General features: G+C 49.3%; 1 protein-coding gene and 1 pseudogene across 1 annotated transcript; both read left to right on the forward strand.

The window, feature by feature from the left end:
• The first annotated feature begins 272 nt into the window (after nt 1–272).
• Nucleotides 273–929, forward strand: LOC147091616 (uncharacterized). Its single transcript, XM_085976615.1, has one exon. The coding sequence runs from the start codon at nt 273–275 to the stop codon at nt 927–929; it is 657 nt and encodes a 218-aa protein (XP_085832741.1).
• Nucleotides 930–15,677: 14,748 nt separating this feature from the next.
• On the forward strand, nt 15,678–16,819 carry LOC147091617 (uncharacterized; annotated as a pseudogene).
• Nucleotides 16,820–20,799: the final 3,980 nt, after the last annotated feature.

A 20,799-nucleotide genomic window follows, 5' to 3' on the forward strand; every position in this document is an offset into this window, starting at 1 on the left:
GGGTGGGTAGGGTCTTTGATGATGGTCAGTGACCTCCGTAAAGAGTGAGAGAGAATGTCTCTGGGGATATATAATCGCTCTGAGGTGATACGCGCTTTGGAAAGAAGGCGACTTTGTTTTGTGTTTTGTTGGTGGGCATTTTTCAGGAGATGAGACCTTTGGCTCTGCAGCATCCGGTTCGCCTGGTGAAATAGCGCCGGCTGCTGGAAACTCTTCATCCCCCAACACACACTCAGATAGATAGATAGAGAGAGAAGGTCCCAGCCCAAGCCATGGCCGACACTCTCCCTGCCAGGAACACCAGGATGAAGACCAGGACTGCGCTCCTGGCCAGGAGACCCGGCGCCACCGTGTCCCAGCAGATCCTGGAGGTGGTGGCGTCCACCAAGGAGTGCCGGGGGCTCGGGCTCTCGGCTCTCAAGAAGGTCCTCTCGGGCCACGGCTACGACGTGGCCAGAAACAACTGGCGGGTCCACCAGGCGGCCCGGAGCCTGGTGACCAAAGGCTCACTGCTGCAGCCCACCGGCACCGACGCCTCGGGCTCCGTGAGGCTCAGCAAGAGGTGGGGCGACCGGGAGGAGGAGGAGAAACCCAAGAGGGAGTCCGCCGCCGCCGCCAGGGAAAGGAGGAGGAGGAGGAGGAGGATGAAGCAAGGTGCGGACAGGAAAGCGGTGCCCAGGAGCAGAGGCTTGCCCAGGAAGACCAAGAAACAGGGCGCCGCCAGGAAGGGGGCGAGGAGGGCCACCGCCCGCAAACCCAAGGGGAAGAAGGCGGCCAGGGCCGAAGGGAAAGGCAAAGGCCAGCGTGCAAAGCCGAGAAAGCTGGCCAAACAACCAGAGCAGGAAGCGGACCAAACCTCCGCTCAGGAGGAGACCTCCCTGTCGGAGAAAGAAAGCCAAGTTTGCTCAGAGCAAGAGGACAGCTCCTAAAGGGGAGACCAATCAGAGGATGAATACCTTCAATATCAAACGGCTCTTTTCAGAGCCACAAAAAACATTCACAAAGAGCCGGACCGGAGGGTTGGGTGTGTGAAAAAAGGAACATTGCAATTGACCCGATGGTATATGACCAAAATCATCCTTATTGAAAAATAGAAAACCAATTATTTCCCCATTACAATACTGGAAATTATTAAAACTTCGATTGAGTTTTAATGCCTGAAGTATACCTGCCAGGAATAATATAACATACGAACCAATATTGGTTTTTAACTCCTATTTTAAAGGTGGTTAAATTGAGAGCAGCAGAGCTGTGATAGATTGTAGGGCGGGAGAATCGGAAGACCAGGGCCTAGAAATTAGTTGGGCGTGCCAGCCGTTAGCGCCTTAGGGGGAGTAGATCTCGAGCACTAGGCGCTTATCACCCGGGCGCAGCGCGATCTGCGCCTCTCCCCAACTTCAGGACACATTTAGCGCCGGCGCAAAGTCTTAGCGCGCGCCCTGCTGCGCGCGCAGATCATGACGTCATTTAATAGTGCAACGCCCTTTGTGCACCCCAAACCGGAACTTCACTCGCGCCGGCCCATTGTGCGCCGGGCGTCCCGAGCGACTGTGAAGTGGAACGGTACACAGGCCAGCCGGGCCGGGGGGAGCGCTAATTAAAGGGCACTTACCCAGCAGTATAAAGGCCAGCCATTTTGCAGCATTCACTCTTGTGCAACGGTTTTTTGGACAGAGACCAAGGAGGAGAGTTTACTGGTTTGGACCAACACTTGGACAGGTATTTTTGGCTCAGGCCAGAGCTTACCAATTATCTTTGCCTTCATTCAGAGCTCAGTGTTTGCCAGCATATAATGGGGGCTGCATTGGGTGGCAACGCTGAATTTCAGCCTTATGCCAGAAGGGCTTACAGACGCTGTGAGAGAGTGGCAGCCCTGGCTAGACACAGAGGGGGCAACAGGCATCACCAACTGAGGCCTTACCCACGCAGGGTATACCGCCAGCAGACCTCCTATCTGACCATGTCTGCCGCGATGTGTGTTAGGAGGCTGCGATTCCGAAGAGAGGTGGTTGCAGACATCTGCCGGCTGCTTCAGAGAGATCTGCAGCCACAGCTGATGCGCAGGACGTCTCTGTCGGTGGCAGTAAAGGTGACAGTGGCTCTCAACTTCTATGCCTCCGGCTCCTTCCAATCCGCTACTGGGGACATCGCTAACATCTCCCAGTTCGCCGTGCATTGCTGCATCCGCCAGGTGACCGAAGCCCTTTTCAGAAGGAGACATCGATTCATCTCCTTCCCCATGACCCTGGACAAGCAGCAGCAGCGTGCAGTGGGGTTTGCAAGAATAGCGGGCTTCCCCATGGTGCAGGGCGCCATTGACTGCACGCATGTGGCTTTGCGGGCACCTCTTGAGCATGCCGAGGAGTACCGCAACCGGAAGGGCTACCATTCCCTCAATGTACAGCTGGTGTGTGACCACAGGCAGCGCATCCTAGCTGTCAATGCCCGCTTTCCAGGCAGCAGCCACGATGCCTTTATCCTGCGACAGACAACTGTGGCTGACATGTTCCAGGCACAGCCTCCCCCAAGAGGATGGCTTATCGGGGACAAAGGCTATCCTTTGTGTACCTGGCTCATGACCCCGCTCCGCGCGCCCACGACCCCCGCTGAAGAGGCATACAACGAGAGCCATCAAGCGACGAGGAACCTCATAGAACAAACAATCAGCGTGCTCAAGCAACGGTTCCGCTGTCTCGATCGCTCCGGGGGAGCCCTCCAGTATTCGCAGGATCGAGTCTCCCAATTCGTCATCGTTTGCTGCATGCTGCACAACCTGGCTATCCGCAGGACTCAGGCACTGCCACCTCACGTTGGACCACCACCTCAGGAGGAGGAGCAGGAGGAGCATGAGGATGACGAGGACGAGGAGTACCAGCCCAGGAGGGGCGCACAAGGTCCAAGGGCCGCCCGTCGGTGGCTTATTGAACGTCACTTCTAGGCCCCCTGTCAGGGAATGGCTTGTGCCAATGATAGAACATGATTGCAGCTGCTCCGCAAGCCCTCAGCCGGTTAAGGCAACAAACACTTCAAAGATCAAACATGGACAATGTGAATAAATAAAATGCTTTATTGTACAAACTCTGGGCCCTTCCCACATGAAAACCAAAAACAGATGAAACCCCCAAAAAACACTCAAACACATTACTCGCTCCCACAACCTGGGGAGGATTAACAAAATAGGGCAACTAAAATGGCCGTCATTCTCGGCCTTCGTCCAAAACAAACATCACATCATCGGCCTTCAAAAAACAAACATCCAATTCTCGGCCTCAAGAAACAAACACAAACGGCCACACATTCGACTACTTGGCCCGCTAGGGCGATGCCTTGGCCATCTTTGGGTGGCCCCTGCCCGCCCTGCTGCTCCACCTCAAAGTAAGGCCATTGGCTGCTGCAAGGCTGGGGGCAGGCTCCTGAGGGGCACATGTCGTGGCGGCAGATGCCCTTGGGGGTCGGCCTAGTCGAGGTCTGGCCGTCGAGCGGCCAGCTGTTGATTGCTGCAGCTGTGGCTGGCCAGCATCAGTCACTGCAACAGCTCCTGGCAGCTCCACTGGGGGAGTGGCAGTGGCGGCTGGAGGAATGGCGGCAAGCTGGCGGATGGCAGGTGCTCGCTGGTTGCCTGAGACACTGGCACTCACCTGGGCCAGCACTGCAGCATGCGCACCAATCTGCCGAGGGACAGACCAATGTGCTGCTGCAGTGCGCCGGGTGCCCTGGTGATGCCTGGCTGACACAGCGAGTGTGGCAGCAGTGAGTGCCCGTGTTGACCTGTTCACTGACCGCAGCAGAGCAGCCAGTGACTGGACGGCACCACTAATCACCTGGCCAGTCGCTGACAGACCTGGCCTGTATTCCACCCGACTGGTGGCCTCTAAGGGCCCGAACTCGGCACACACCGAGAGAGGGAATCGATGGACTCAGGCAACCGTGCCACTGCCGCCATGAGCTCCGTGTGCCGGTGCTCTGAGTCCGCGGACAAGTCTTCGAGGCGTTCCATCTCCTCGGCGAAGAGCATCTCCTGACTGGAGGCCGGACTCTCCCTCTGGGGAGCAGGCCGCCAAGCTGGCCGACCCTTCCTGCATTGCTGGAGGCCGCTGGGCCCAGCAATTGGACTCCCCTCTGATGCATTCCCCCTCTGGGGAGAAGGCCGCCGAGCTTCCACCCCCCTGCTGCCTTTCTGCAGCACACAGGTCCCAGGAGCTCCCCTCCCCTTCGACACTTCCGCCACGCTGCCCTCCAGGGAAGACGTGTCCCCTACATTGGCCTGGGTGGCCACGGCTGAGGGTTCCCCTGATGGGCCGCCTTCCTCTTGCTCCTCCTCCTGCTCCTCCTCGGAGGGTCTGTCACTGGCAAGTTGAGGGACCTCCTCTTGACCATCTGAAAGCAGGAAGGCACAAGAGTAGCTTTAGAGTGAGGAGAGGGCGTCAGTCCGGGATGCATGAGTGGTGGCATTCACTGCATTGGTCGGACAGTGGCAAAGGATGTATATCTGATGCGCAAGTGGGACGAGAGAGGTACAAAATGTGATGTCCTTACCATTGCTGCCCAGAACAGGGTCGGTATCTCCACATGCAACGGGCCCAATCACCCAGCCACCCATGAGGTGCTCCATGCGATGTTGCAGGTCGGTGAGTGGCTGGATATGGGGTCGTCCTCCCCCGGTCACAGTCCGGCTCTTGCGATTATTCACCAGCTTGGCCTGCAAGAGAAAGGACGGCCTCTAAGTACAGTGTGTCGCCGGGATCTTGTGTGCACTGCCTCCCATGGTGGAATAGCCTGGCCAGTGTGTTGCCATGATCTGGTGTGCACTGCCTCCCATGGTGGAATAGCCTGGCCAGTGTGTCGCCATGATCTTGTGTGCACTGCCTCCCATGGTGGAATAGCCTGGCCAGTGTGTCGCCATGATCTGGTGTGCACTGCCTCCCATGGTGGAATAGCCTGGCCAGTGTGTCACCATGATCTGGTGTGCAATGCCTCCCATGGTGGAATAGCTTGGCCAGTGTGTTCAGTGCAGAATGTGCAATTGATGCTCATGGCTGTGCCATAGCTGCTGGATGAAGGCTGCCCATTAGAGCTTTCAGGTCCCTTTGCCCATAATGTGAGGTGCACATGCAAGGATGAGGAGGTCATTGGAAAGGGTACTCACCCTGACAATGCGTGTGAGGTCATTTAACTTTTTGCGGCATTGGGCACCGGTCCTGGGGACCTCGCTGTTGGCTGACAGCTTGCTGGTGACATGCCTCCAGGCTCTCCTGTAGACGAGGACCGTCGCCTTCTTGCCATTGTCCGGGTACAAAACATGGTGCCTCTTCTCCACAGCAGCAAGCAGCACACTCAGATCACGCTCTGAGAAGCGCTGTGCACGTTCACGGGCCTTCTCCATGTCTTCAGGCGCTATTTGGGTCCAGCAGCAGTGTTCAGGCCTAGCTGGAGGGCTCCACTATCCAGGGCGTGGCAGCAGACACAGTCGACCCTTCCCCCTTAAGAGCTGGCCGGCGCCAGGGTGTCTGCTGTCAGTCACGAGATGGCCGCCCCTGCGCTGCGCCCGGCCTCGGCGCTATCGATCACCACCTCCGGCTTAGCGCCCAAAGAGAGGCGTCCAACAGCAGTTTTAGCGCTCGCCCGAACTAGTAGGGCAAAGCTAATGAATATCGGAGAAGTGGCCTAGATTTGGGGGCGGATGCAAACTTTAGCGGACGCCCCACTTTAGCGCCCCAAAAGTGGCGTCAATGAATTTCTAGGCCATTACATCTAGTTCCCTCGTCTAGTTAATTTATATATATATATTGTGATGAGCTGGGGTCCTATCACCGATCCCTGTTGTACCCCACTAGTCAGTGCCTGCCACTCGGAAAAAGACCCGTTTATGCCAACTCTTTGCTTTCTGTCTGCCAACCAGTTCTCTATCCAAGCCAGTACCTTGCCCCCAATCCCATGTGCTTTAACTTTACACGCTAATCTCTTATGCGGGAACTTATCAAAAGCCTTCTGAAAGTCCAAATACACCACATCCACTGGTTCTCCCTTACCTCTTCTACCAGTTACCTCCTCAAAAAATTACAGTAGATTAGTCAAGCATGTTTAACCTTTTGTAAATCCATGTTGACTTTGTCCGATCCTGTCACTGTTTTCCAAGTGCACTGCTATTACATCTTTTCTAATGGATTCTAGCATTTTCCCCACTGCCAAATACTCTGCCTTTCTGTTTTTTTCTATCAAAGTGGATAGATTCACATTTATGCACGTTATATTCCATCTGCCATGTTCCCACCCATGCACTGAGCCTGCCGATATCCCCTGGAATCCTCTTCACATCCTATTCACAACTGACACTGCCACCTGGCTTTGTATCATCAGCAAATTTGGAAATGTTACATTTAATCCCCTCATCCAAATCATTCATATAGATTGTGAATAGCTGGGGCCCAAGCACCGATCCTTGCGGTACCCCACTAGTCACAGCCTGTCATCCTGTCAAAGACCATTTTATCCCTACTCTGTTTTCTGTCTGTTAACCAATTCTCAATCCATGCTAGTATATTACGCCCAATTCAATGTGCACTAATTTTGTTCACCAACCTCTGTGTGGGACCTTATCGACGGCCTTCTGAAAATCCAGATACAACAAATCTACTGGTTCCCGTTTGTCTACTCCATTAGTTACATCCTCAAAGAACTCCAATAGGTTTGATAAACAGTATTTGCCTTTCATAAATCCATGAAGACTCTGCTCAATCTTACTATTAGTTTCTAAGTGCCCAGTTATTGCATCCTTTATAATAGATTCCAGCATTTTCCCAACTACTGATGTGATGCTTACAGTTCTATAGATCCCTGTTTTCCCTCTCCCTCCTTTCTTAAATAGCGAGGTTATATTTGCTAGCCTCCAAACTGCAGGAAGCATTCCAGAATCTATTGAATTTTGGAAGATGACAACCAAATGCGTCTGGCTGTTTACCCTCCCCATTCAGTTTCCTGCAGCTGCTCAGTGACATTCTTGACCATGGCACCTCGGAGGCAACATACCATCCTGGAGTCACGTCTGCAGCCACAGAAACGCCTGTCTGCTCCCCTAACTGTGGAATCCCCTATCATTATTGCTCTTCCACTCTTTTTCCTCCCCTCCCTCCGTGCAGCTGAACCACCCGTGGTGCCATCGACTTGTCTCTGGCTGCACTCTACAGAGGAATCATCGCCACCACAAGTACATGGAACAGAATACTGGTTGGAGAGCGAGATGTACACCGGGGACTCCTGCACTACCTGTCTGGTCCCCATTCTGTCTGGTGGTCACCCATTCCCTGTTTCTGTGTCCATTAGAACTGGGGTTTGGACGTGGCTGGTAAAAGGCACAATTTTGAAATTTGCAGCTGACTCGAAACCTGGGAGTGTGAGGAAGATAGTAATAGGCTTCAAGAAGACATGAACCGGCTGGTGGATTGGGCGGACACATGGAAGATGAAATACAGCACTGAAAAGTGCAAGGTGTACAGTTTGTTAGGAAGAATCAGAAGAAAACATACACACTTTTGAAGGGGGGTCCAAGTCCCCAGACCTTGGGGTGCTTGTGCACAAATCCTTGGTGGCAGAACAGGTTAAGAAAGCAGTTGTAGTTCATAAAGCATATGGGATCCTGGGCTTCTTAAATAGAGGCATAGAGTACAAAAGCCAGAAAGCTATACTAAACCTATAGAAAACACTAGTTCTGCCGCAGCCGGAGTATTGTGTCCAATTCTGGGCACCATACTTCAGGCAGGATGTAAAGGCTTTGGTGAGGGTTCAGAAGAGATTTACTTGAATGGTTTGGGGGATTATTTGAAGAGTTGGTGGTTCTCCCGGTGTCTTGGACTGACATCACTCTCTCAACCAACATGAGCAGAGACACCCATTCTGTTAAATCTCATTTGCTGTTTGGGGAATTTGCTGTGGGCAAATTGGTTGCCGCGTTTCCTACAAAACAGTGTCGGCACTTTAAAAACAATCCATGGTCTGTGAAACTCTCTGGGCCCTTCTGGTGCCAGGAATGGTTCTATATCAATGTCCAATCTTCTCTCTCTGGTCTCAGATAGGGGGGGTGTTGGGCTCCATTCTGAGGAAAGCACTTTGGGCTGCCCTTCAGGACAAAGATTGGGGGAGGGGGAGCGGCGTGGGCTTTCATTAAGTATGAAAGATTTAAGGTTCATGTGTGTTCCAGAGTCCGTCGCAGTAACACTGACAGACTCCGCTTCATGTTTACTCATTGTTCTCCCTCCCTCTGTGTTCAGAACCATCAATCAATTCATTCTTCATTTTGGATTTTAGCCGACTGCGACGATATGACGAACAATTTACATGTGTGGACGAATGTAATAGCAATGAGAATCTGGTCACGGTGCTACAATGGGAAGATTTGCTGCACACTGCTAAAATTAAAGCTCCAGTGATTGATTCCCACCAGCCCGAGCTCACTGAATGAAACCTTCGTTCACAGCAAAGAGGCTCTATTTGATTCTTTAGGTCTCGTATCCCCTGACCCTGTATTACTGCTGTCAGAATAATGGGCTGTACTCGGAAATAAAACTTACTGCATTGATCATAGCTTCATATCCGGGTCTTGTTTCTGTGTTGGATCAGTGTGTCCTAGGAGAAGGTGTTCGGGGTGGAATGAGACTGGGAGAAGAGGTGGGAATTGCAGGGAATGAGAAGATGAAACCGCTGTAGGGAATCTCTACAAGTGTCTAATAAAACATTCAGTAAGCTACTGAGATAAGAAATGTGTCCCAGAGTGTCAGCACTCTGACTGTTCGGGGTACAGAATATCTCACTTTAACGGGTTTATTCAGGCACATTGGCAGCGGACATACTTTGCATAAGACCCACAGACTGTTTGATGGGACGGTTCAAAGGGAGATTTACACTGTACCTAACCCGTGCTATAACTATCCTTGGTAGTTTTTGAGGGGACAGTGTGGAGCAGGGCTGGGCAATTATTTGGGCTGGAAGGCCGGTTAACAAGTTTTGGCGAGCTGTTGAGGGCCGCACACCAATGTTCCCAAGAAGGTGCATGGCCGCGGAGCAATGGCGAGGTCATGTGCAGGCCGCTCACCAGCTCCTGCCACTGGAAGAGATGCAGCAAATTGAAAGGGACCACACATTAAAAACTAATTAGAGGGAACATTGCTGCACAAATAAAATGAATTGTGCTCACCAGAGCTACCATTAAAATTAGTTCTGGCATTTATTGTATAAAGAGCCCTTCAGGTCGTTTCCACACAGACTAAAAATAACAAAACTTATTAAAAGGCTAACCAACATGATGCAGGTTCAGGAGTCACTTTGAAAAGTGCTCGGTCTGTTTCTTCCAAATGGTCTCAATTCATTCTTATAGTGGAAAATGAGTGATCGACTCTGCTTCCACTGGCAATTATAACCATGGTATAAGGCACAATCAAGGATAAAATCATTCATACATCCTTTAAAAATTACACATGCAAGTGCTGCTTTGAAGCTTTTGAAAACCTCGCTGAGAAATAATTAGGTGATTCTGAAAATGATTTAATCTGCAAATTTCGCCCCAGATCAGCCATCAATCTGGGCTTTTTCATTGTCAACGTGTGATCACTCCTGAGAAAAGACAAGACGCCGATAGAGTTTGCCGACGTTCACTTGAAAATGGCTACAATAATGCACCATTTTAATGCACATTTCATCCCCGAGTGCCATTTATTACTGGGACTGGCCAATGACATCAATCTCTACAGCCCTCTTCCAGTCATGACAATAAACTTAATTGATCATGACATGGGAAAAAGGGCTTAAATTAAAAACAGCGAGTGCAATGTCCAATATACCCGGGTCATTTTAGTTATGGATCCACTATGCTAATAAAGTGGGGTAATATTAAAACGGGTGAGTAATTGTGCAGCCGTGACTCGAATCTAAAATGGACGGGGCATATTGGGGAGCAATGTCTGCCATTGTGGCAGAATCGCAGAACTGATCCTTTTAAGATCGGGCTGGGCAGTATCGGTTTTGCGAATTGATAAATTAAATTAAGCATTGATGTGTGTTCCCTGGCTGCAGTTTGCATCTGTCTCTGACCCACAAGAAGTGAAAGTGGATAGACTAATCTGCAGCTCGAGCTCCAGCCGCGTTCCATTTCTGGCCTGTCCATCAGGCCACATAGAATGATTGCATCCACCAGGGTGTGTAGGACTGTAACCTATTCATCAAGTTGTGTGTGAGACTGAGCCACAGCCTCCAGGCTGTGTGTGGGACCAAATTCCACCCCCAGGGGGTTTGAGGGACCGTGCTCCAGCCCATAGGGCGTGTTGGACTGCGATTCAATCCCCAGGATGTGTGAACATAAGAACATAAGAAGTAGGAGCAGGAGTAGGCCATACGGCCCCTCAGGCCTGCTCCGCCATTCAATAGGATCATGGCTGATCCGAATCTAGACTCACGTCCACTTCCCTGCCCTCTCCCCATAACCCCTAATTCCCTTATCTGCTAGGAAACTGTCTATCTCCATTTTAAATTTATTTAATGTTGCAGCTTCCACAGCTCTCTGAGGTAGCAAATTCCATAGATTTACTACCCTCTGAGTGAAGAAGTTTCTCCTCATCTCAGTTTTGAAAGGGCAGCCCCTTATTCTAAGAATATGCCCCCCAGTTCTAGTCTCACCCATCAGTGGAAACATCCTCACCGCATCCACCCGATCAAGCCCCCTCACAATCTTATATGTTTCGATAAGATCGCCTCTCATTCTACTGAACTCCAATGAGTAGAGTCCCAACCTACTCAACCTTTCCTCATACGTCAACTCACTCATCTCCAGAATCAACCGAGTGAACCTTCTCTAAACCACCTTGAGAGCAAGTATATCTTTTCTTAAAAATGGAAACCAAAACTGCACGCAGTATTCCAGGTGTGGCCTCACCAATACCCTGTATAACTGCAGCAAGACCTCCCTGTTTGGGAGAGAGCCCCAGCTACCAGGTTGTGTGTGGGATTTAAAGCTAACACCCAGGGTGTGAGGGATCGAATGCCATCCCGCAGGGGGGTGTGGGACCGATCCCCATCCCACAGGGGGATTGTTGGACATATCCCATCCCCCGGGTAGTGCTGGACCGAGACCCAGCCCCCAGGAGATGTTTGGGACCGGGCCCCAGGCCCCGGGCTGTGTGTAGGAATGAGCCCGGTCTCACTCTCTGTTTCTCTCTCTCTCTGTCCCTCTCTCACGCTGTCTCTCTCTCTCAAAAAAACATAGAACATTAAGAGCAGGAGTAGTCCATTCGGCACTTTGATCCTGCTGTGCCATTCAATATGATCATGCCTGATCCTCTATCTCAAGACCATATTCTCGCTCTCTCTCCATATCCCTTGAGTCATTTTTGTCCAGAAATCTATCTACTTCTTAAATATGGATACTGACTGGCGTCCACAGCGTTCTGTGATAGATAACTCCACAGAATCTCAACTCTGTGAGTGAAGAAATTTCTCCTCATCTCAGTCCTAAATCTCCCACCACGTTTCCTGAGAGAGTGACCCCTCGTTCTAGACACCCCAGCCAGGGAAACATCCTCCCTGCACCCAGTCTGTCTAACCCTGTCAGAATTTTAGGCGTTTCAATGAGATCCCCTCTCATTCTGCTAAACTCTAAATAATACAGGCCTAGTCGACCCAATCTCTCCTCATATGACACTCCTGTTATCGCAGGAATCTGTCTGGTGAACCTTTGCTGCACTCCCTCTATGGCTAGTGTATCCCTTCTTAGGAAATGATTACAAAGCTGCACATACTAGTCCAGGTGTGGTCTCACCAAGGCCCTGTATAACTGTAGTTACACATCCCTGCACCTTTACTCAAATCCTCTTGCAATGAAGGCCGACGTACCATTTGCCTTCCTAACTGCTTGCTGCACCTGCATGTTTGCTTTCAGTGATTGGTGTACAAGGACACCCAGGTCCCTTTGTACATCAACATTTCCCAATCTAGCACAATTTAAATAATACTCTGCCTTTCTGTTTTTCCTACTGAAGTGGACACCATCACATTTATTCACGTTATATTGCATCTGCCATGTATTTGCCCACTCACTCAACTTGTCTAATTCTCCTTGAAACCTCTTTGCATCCTCCTCACAACTCACAATCCTACCTAGGTTCGTGTCATCAGAAAACTTGGAAAATACACTTGGTTCCTTCATCCAAATCATTGATATATATTGTGAATAACTGGGGCCCAAGCACTGATTCGTGCAGTACCCGACTAGCCACTGCCTGCCAACCCGAAAAAGACCCTTTTATTCCTACTCTCTGTTTCCTGTCTGTAAACCAATTTTCAATCCATGCCAGTACATTACTCCCGATCCCATGTGCTTTAATTTTGCACACTAACATCTCATGTGGGATATTATCAAAGACGTTTTGAAAATCCAAATACACCCCATCCACTGGTTCTCCCTTATCTATTCTTTCAGTTACATACTCAAAAAGCTCCAGTAGGTTTGTCAAACACGAGTTCCGTTTCCTAAATCCTTGTTGACTTTGTCTAATGCCGTTGATATGTTATAAGTGTCCTGTTATCACATCCTTTATAATAGTCTCGAGCATTACTCCTATGACTGATGTTAGACTAACCTGCACTAACAGGTCTGTTGTTATCTGTTTTCTCTCTAACTCCTTTTTAAAATAGTGGGGTTATATTTGCCACCCTCCAATCTGCAGGAACTGTTCCATAAACTATAGATTATTGGAAGAGGACAACCAATGCATCCACTATTTCAATGGCTAAATCATTTAGTACTCTGCAGATTATCAGGCCCTGGGGATTTATCGGGCGTCGGTCCCATTAATTTCACCAGCACTACTTTTTTTACGAATACTAATCTTTACTCTGTATCTAACACGTGCTGTACTTGCCCTGTGAGTGTTTGTTAGGACAGTGTGGACGGAGTTTCTCCCTGTATCTAATGAGTGCTTTACCTGCCCTGGGAGTGTTTGATGGGGCAATGTAGAACGAGCTTTATTCTGTATCTAACCCGTGCTGTGCCTGCCCTGGGAGTGATTGATGTGACATTGTAGAGGGAGTGTTACTCTGTATCTAACCCGTGCTTTGCCTGCCCTGGGATTGTTCGTTCGGACAGTGTAGAGGGAGCTTCACGCTGTATCTAACCCGTGCTGTACATGCCCTGGGAGTGTTTGTTGGGACAATGAAGACAGAGTTTTACTCTGTATACAACCCGTGCTGTACCTGCCCTGGGAGTGTTTGATGGGACAATGTAGAACGAGCTTTATTCTGTATCTAACACGTGCTGTGCCTGCCCTGCGAGTGTTTGATGGGACAGTGTAGAGGGAGCATAACTCTGTATCTAAACCGCGCTGTACCTGACATGGGTGTGTTTGATGAGACAGTGTTGAATCATAGAAGGGTTACAACAAAGAAGGTGACAATTCAGCCTGTTGAGCCCGTGCCGATTCTCTGCAAGAGCACTTCAGCTGGTCCCACTTCCTCGCCCCCTCCCCATATATTGCATTATTTTTCCTTTCGGTACTTATCCAATTCTCATTTGAAAGCTACGATTTAGTTTGCCTCCACCACCATTTCAGGCAGTGCATCCAGATCCTCACTAGTCACTGCATAAATATGATTTTCCTCATGTTGCCTTTGATACTTTTGTGATCACCTTAAATCTGTGTCCTCTGGTTCACGACCCTTCTTCCTATGGGAACAGTTTCACTCTATCTACTCTATCTTGACCCCGCATGATTTTGAACACCTCTATCAAATCTCACCTCGACCTTTTATGCTTTAAGGAGAACAACCCCAGATTTTCCATTCTATCCACGTAACTGAAATCCCTCATCCCTGGAACAATTCATGTAAATCTTTTTGGCACCGTCTCTAAGGACTTCACATCCTTCCTAAATTGCAGTGCCCAGAATTGAACACAATACTCCAGTTGAGGCAGAACCAGTGTTTTATAACGTTTCATCATAACTTCCACATTTTGCACCCTATGCATCTATTTATGAAGCCCAGGATCATGTATACCTTTTTAGATGCTTTCGCAACCTGCCCTGCCAGCTTTAAGGATGTGTGCACAGATGCCCCCAGGTCACTCTGTTCATGCACCCACTTTGGAATTGGACCCTTTATGATCAATTGCATCTCCTCGTTCTTCCTACCAAAATATATGACTTCGCAATTTTCTGTGTTAAATTTGATTGGCCATGTGTCCTCCCATTCCATCACCCTTTCTATGTGTTCTTGAAGTCTATCATTATCCTCCTCACTGTTCCCTATACCTCCAAGTTGTGTGTCACACGAAAATTTTGGAATTGTGTCCTGTACAGAAAAGTCTAATTCATTTGTATATATCTAGAAAAGCAGTGGTCCTTTTACCGACCCCTGGGGAACACCACTCTGTATCATCCTCCAGTCAGAAAACCAACCATTCAGCACTACTCTCTGTTTCCTGTCACTTTGCCAATTTCAGATCCAAGCTACCACCGTCCCTTTTATTCCCTGGGCCTCCATTTTGCTGGCAAGTCTACTTTATAACACTTTAACAAACATAAGAACTTAATGTGGAGATGCCAGTGTTGGACTGGGGTGGACAAATGTAGGAAGTCACACAACACTAGGTTATAGTCCAACAGCTTTATTTGAGATCACAAGCTTTCGGAGCGCTGCTCCTTCATCAGGTGAAGTGGAGAGAAGCATAAAGGGACAGCATATATAGTCAGCGGAAACTGCCAGATGATTACAGCTAATCTTTCTAACTGCCCTTTATCACACCTCAGCAGAGGGATAATCACAGCAATCAATGCTGAATGTGAATGGTGTCCAAACAGGTCAGTCAGGAAAACATTACATCAAAAACAATGACGTGGGGTCACAAGAGGTCAAATTTTGCAGATGCTGGGGTCTGTATGAAAAACAGAAAAAAATACTTTGCTTGAAATCACAGCAGGCCCGGCCGCATCCCTGCAGAGAGAACAAGCCAATGACGACTCGAGTCTGGATGACTCTACATCTGGTGCAGTTACATGTAGCGTGACATGAACCTCAGATCCCGGTTGAGGCCGTCCTCATGAGTGCAGAACTTGGCTATCAGCCTCTGCCCTAAGCTTGACATGTATGCTCAAGCTGTCAGGAGATGCATCAACGCCAGAATCATCAGCCACACTCACCAAACAGTCCAGAATGTCACCTGAGCACAACGCAACGACATCTACTCTCTCAAGACCAACCACAACATCGTCATCAAACCAGCAGGAGGAGCCATCGTCATACAGAATAGAATGGACTATTGCAAAGAAGCATACCGACAACTGGACAACCAGGAATACTACAGACAGTTACCCGCAGATCCGACCAAAGAACACACCCGCCAACTCAACAGACTGATCAAGACCTTCGATCCAGACCTTCAGAGTATCCTACACGCTCTCATCCCACGTACTCCCCGCATAGGGGCCTTCTACTGCCTCTCAAAGATACACAAAGCCAACATGTCCGGGCGTCCTATCATATCAGGCAACAGAACCCTGTGTGAGAACCTCTCTAGATAAATCGAGGGCATCCTGAAACCCATCGTAACGTGAACCCCCAGCTTCTGTCACGACACTACAGACTTCTTACAGAAACTCAGCACCCACGGACCAGTTGAACTAGGAACACTCCTCGCCATGATGGACGTCTCGGCACTCTACACCAGTATCCCCCACGATGAAGGCATCGCTGCGACAGCCTCAATACTCAACACCAACAACAGCCAATCTCCAGACGCCATCGTTAACTCATCCGCTTCAGCCTTGACCACAAGGTCTTCACCTTCGACAACCAGTTCTTTACCCAAACACACACAACAGCCATGGGGACCAAATTCGCACTCCAATACGCCAACATCTTCATGCACAAGTTCGAGCAAGACTTCTTCGCTGCACAGGACCTCCAACCAAACCTATACACCAGATACATCGACGACATTTTCTTCCTATGGACCCACGGCGAAGAATCACTGAAAAGACTACACGACGACATCAACAAGTTCCATCCCACCATCAAACTCACTAGGGACTACTCCTCAGAATCGGTTTCATTCGTGGACGCAAGAATCTCCATCAAAGATGGACACCTCAGCACTTCACTCTACCTCAAGCCCACGGACAAGCTCACGATGCTCCTCTTCTCCAGCTTCCACCCTAACCACGTTAAAGAAGCCATCTCTTATGGACAAGCCCTGCAAATACACAGGATGTGCTCAGACGTGGAGGAGCGTGATCGACACCTACAGACGTGAAAGACGCCCTCGTAAGAACGGGATATGATGCTCGACTCATCGATCGACAGTTCCGATGCAACACAGAGAAAAATCGCATAGACCTCCTCAGAAGACAAACACGGGACACAACCAACAGAGTACCCTTCGTCGTCGAGTACTTCCCCAGAACGGAGAAACTATGCCATGATCTCCGCAGCCTTCAACATGTCATCGACGACGATGAACACCTCACTAAGGCCATCCCCACGCCTCCACTACTCGCCTTCAAACAGCCGTCTAACCTCAAACAGAACATCATTCACAGCAAATTACCGAGCTTTCAGGAGAACAGCCACCACGCCACCACACAACCATGCCCCGGCAACCTCTGCAATTCATGCCAGATCATCAACACAGATACCATCATCACACGTGAGGACACCACCCACCAGGTACATGGTTCATACTCATGTGTCTCGGCCAACGTTGTCTACCTCATACAGTGCAGGAAAGGATGCCACGGAGCATGGTACATTGGCGAGACCATGCAGACACTGCGACAACGGATGAATGGACACTGCACAACAATCGCCAGGCAGGAGTGTTCCCTCCCAGTCGGGGAATGCTTCAGCAGTCAAGGACATTCAGCTTCCGATCTTCGGGTAAGCATTCTCCAAGGCGGCCTTCGAGACACACAGCTACACAAAATCGGCGAGCAAAAACTGATAGCCAAGTTCTGCACTCCTGAGGACGGCCTCAACCGGGATCTTGGGTTCATGTCACGCTACATGTAACCCTACCTGACGTAGAGTCATCCAGACTCGAGTCGTCGTTCGCTTGTTCTCTCTGCACAGATGCGGCCGGACCTGCTGTGATTTCCAGCAAAGTTTTTAGTTTTTTCTGTTTTTCAGACATACCCCAGCATCTGCAACATTTAACCCCTTGTGAACCCACCTCATTGTTCTTTGATGTAATGTTTTCCTGACTGACCTGTTTGGACACCATTCACACCTTTGATTGCTGTGATTATCTCTCTGCCGAGGTGTGATAAAGGGCCGTTAGAAAGATTACCTGTAATCATCTGGCAGTTTTCTCTGATTATATATGCTGTGCCTGTATGCTTCTCTCCACTTCACCTGACGAAGAAGCAGCGCTCCGAAAGCTTGTGATCTCAAATAAAGCTGTTGGAATATAACCTGGTGTTGTGTGACTTCCTACATAAGAACTTAAGAATAACATAATAAATAAAAGAACGTGTAGGCCATGCGGCCCCTCAAGCCTGCTCCACAATTCAAAAAGGTCATGGCCGATCATCGAACTCAAATCCACTTTCCCGCCCGATCTCCTTATCCTTTCATTCCCCTTTTGTCCTAAAATGCATCTATCTCAGCCTTGAATATAGTAGAAGACTCAGCATTCACAGCCCTCTGGGGCACAGAATTCCAGAACTTCACAACCCTCTGAGTAAAGAAATTCCTTCTCATCTCAATCTTAAATGGCCTACCTCTTATACTGAGACTATGCCCCCAAGTTCTAGACACGCCAGCCAGGGGAAACAAGCTCTCAACATCTACCCTATTAATCCCCTTTAAAATCTTGTATGTTTCGATGAGATCACCTCTCCTTCTTCTTAACTCCAGAGCGTATAGGCCCATTCTACACAATGTCTCATCATAGGACAGACCTCTCATCCCAGGAATCAAGCTAGTGAAACTGTCTTGCACCGCCTCCAAGGCAAGTTTATCCTTCCTTAGACAAGGAGACCAAAACTGTGCACAGTGCACCAGGTGTGGTCTCACCAAGGCCCTGTACAATTGTAGTAAGAATTCGTTACTCTTACACCAACCCCCTTGCAATAAAGGTCCACATGCCATTTGCCTTCCATATTGCTTGCTGTACTTGAATGCCAGCTTTCAGTGTTTCTTGCATGAGGACACCCAATTCTCTCTGAACACCAACATTTGAGTGTTTCTCAGCATTTAAAATATAATGGCCTAGAAATTCGGTATAGCTGCGTTTGGGGCACTAGTCCTGGTGATGTGCAAAGTTTAGCGCCAGGCGCAATTTAGCGCCACCTAACGCCATATTGGGTAGCAGCGTCCCTAAAGGTGATTGCAGCGCTAAATCAGGCGCTGCCTTCTACTCTTAAGGCGCTAAACCGGCGGCGCAACCCAATTTCGCGCCGCGTGGGGCGTAGCGAAGGTGCTGTCAATAATCACTTTCACTTAGACACACTGGCGCCGGCCAGCTGTTAAAGGGGCAGGTCAATTGTCATCACCAGCCACACTCACTGCCTTGTAGGCCTTCAAAGCGGTGGGAGCCTACCTGTGGCGCACCAGGCTAGCAAGATATGGAAAGGGTGAGGCAGAGGGCGGAATGCCTCACTGATGGGTCATTGGATGCTTTGATTGGTGCAGTGGAATCAAGGCCATGGCAGATGGTCGTATTGTGATTTATGTTTTAGACAGTCTCCCGGGTGTGAGAGTCAGTTATATGGCAGTGTATTAGTTTTGCTTTCTGTTGCCATAGCTTTCTCATGTTTGAAGGAACCACATTTTGTGTAATGAAACACTTTCTTCATTTACAATGGCCATGCCTGCTGTTTACATGCATCTTGCCCTTCACAGGCTTGGGGGTATCAGACTGGCTCCATTCCACTTCTTGGAATGGCAGCAAGCGTTCTGTGAGATGGGCCTAGAAGCTACTTCTGATCAGCCTCTGACGCACAGCCTGAGAAGAGCCGCTCGCATAGAAGTTCAGGCCAGCAGGCATCTTCTCAGCCACCGACAGAAATGTCCTGCACCTTATCTGAGGTTGCAGATCTGGCTGAAGCAGCTGGCACAGCTTAGTCACCACCTCCTTTCTAAATTGCAGCCTTCTGACACACTGCTCCTCCGGCATGTTCATGTAGGGAAACTGCTGTCGGAAAACCCTGCCAGCGTAAGGTCTGCTGTGGCAACGTCTGTGGCCCTCCTCTGTCTGGCCATGCCTGCCCCCCTCTCCCAGCGTCTCAGTGCCCTTTCCAGATGATTCAGCAGCAGGACGTTCCCCTCCAATGCCCACAGGAAGGTTCCCTGTTGTCAAGGCTCACCAACAGCAAGGTGACGGTCAGAAGGCTGAAGATCGTCTGCCTGCACTGGCTCAGTGGTCAAATGGCTGTCAGTGTGCAGCTCAGCAACTCTTTGTAGCTCTCGAGGAATTTGAGCTCCAAAAATGGCTGCCGCTTTTAAACCACACCAGTCCCCTTTAAATAACGCTCCTCCAACCCGAGACCGACTTGGTAAGGCCCAGGTAAGCTGTCACTATTAGCGCCAGGTGCTACGGAGGGGGGAGCCACTGAATTTCCAGTCTGGGGCGCCCAAAAGGCATTGCGCACTCAAATGACATCATAATCAGCCTGCGCCCATGAGCGGGCGCTAAGATTTAGCGCCGGCGCTAAATGCATGCTCAATATGGGGCGAGGCGGTAGGCGCCTTGCGCACAACCGGAAATTGGCTAGCGCCCCACTACTCGGCCTCTTTAGGTGTTAATCGGTGGCGCTAACAACCGAACCTCACATTTCCATACATTATACTCCATCTGCCACCGTACTGCCTACTCACTCAGTCTATCTATATCCCTGTGCAGATTCTTTGCATTCTCCTCACAGCTCACTGTCCCACATAGCTTTGTATCATCAGCAAACTTAGGTACATTACACACGGACCCTTCATCTGTGTCATTAATATAGATTGTAAATAGCTGAGGCCCCAACACAGATCCTTGCGGCACCCCACTAGTTACAGCCTGCCAACCTGAAAAAGATCCGTTATCCCTACTCTCTGGTTTCTGTCTGTTAACCAATCCCCTATCCATGCTATTAAAGTACCCCTAAATCCATGCGCTCTAATCTTATGTAATAAACGTTTATGTGGCACCTTATCGAATGCCTTTTGGAAATCCAAATATACTATATCAACTGGTTCCCTTTATCTACTCTGCTAGTTACATCCTTAAAAATCTCTAATAAATTCGTCAAACACGATTTCCCTTTCATAAAACCATGCTGACGCTGCCGAATCATGTTATGATTTTCTAAGTGTCTTAATACCATTTCCTTAACAATGGATTCCAGAATTTTCCCGACGACTGATCTCATGCTAACTGGCCTGTGGTTCCCTGTATTTTTCTCCCTCCGTGCTTGAATGGCGGTGTTACATTTGCGACCTTCCAATCCGCTGGGACCATTCCAGAATCTAGTGAATTTTTGATGATCAAATCCAATGCTCGCCACTATCTCTTTCGCCACCACTTTTAGAACCCTAGGATGTAGGCTGTCAAGTCCAGGGGATTTGTTGGTGTTTAGTCTCATTAGTATCTCTAGTACTTTTTCTGTACTTATATTAATTATGTTAAGTTCCTCACTTCATTAGACCATTGGGATCCACGTTTTTTTGCAGGCTTTTTATGTCTCCTAATGGGAAGACAGACAGAAAATATTTGTTGAATGTTTCTGCCATTTCCTTATTCCACATATTAATTTTTGCTGTCTCAGACTCTAAGGGAGCAGC

This window comes from Somniosus microcephalus, unplaced genomic scaffold (assembly GCF_052327205.1).
Source record: "Somniosus microcephalus isolate GS21.2 unplaced genomic scaffold, FLI_Smic_1.0 unresolved_chr3, whole genome shotgun sequence".
NCBI classification, from domain to species: Eukaryota; Metazoa; Chordata; class Chondrichthyes; order Squaliformes; family Somniosidae; genus Somniosus; species Somniosus microcephalus.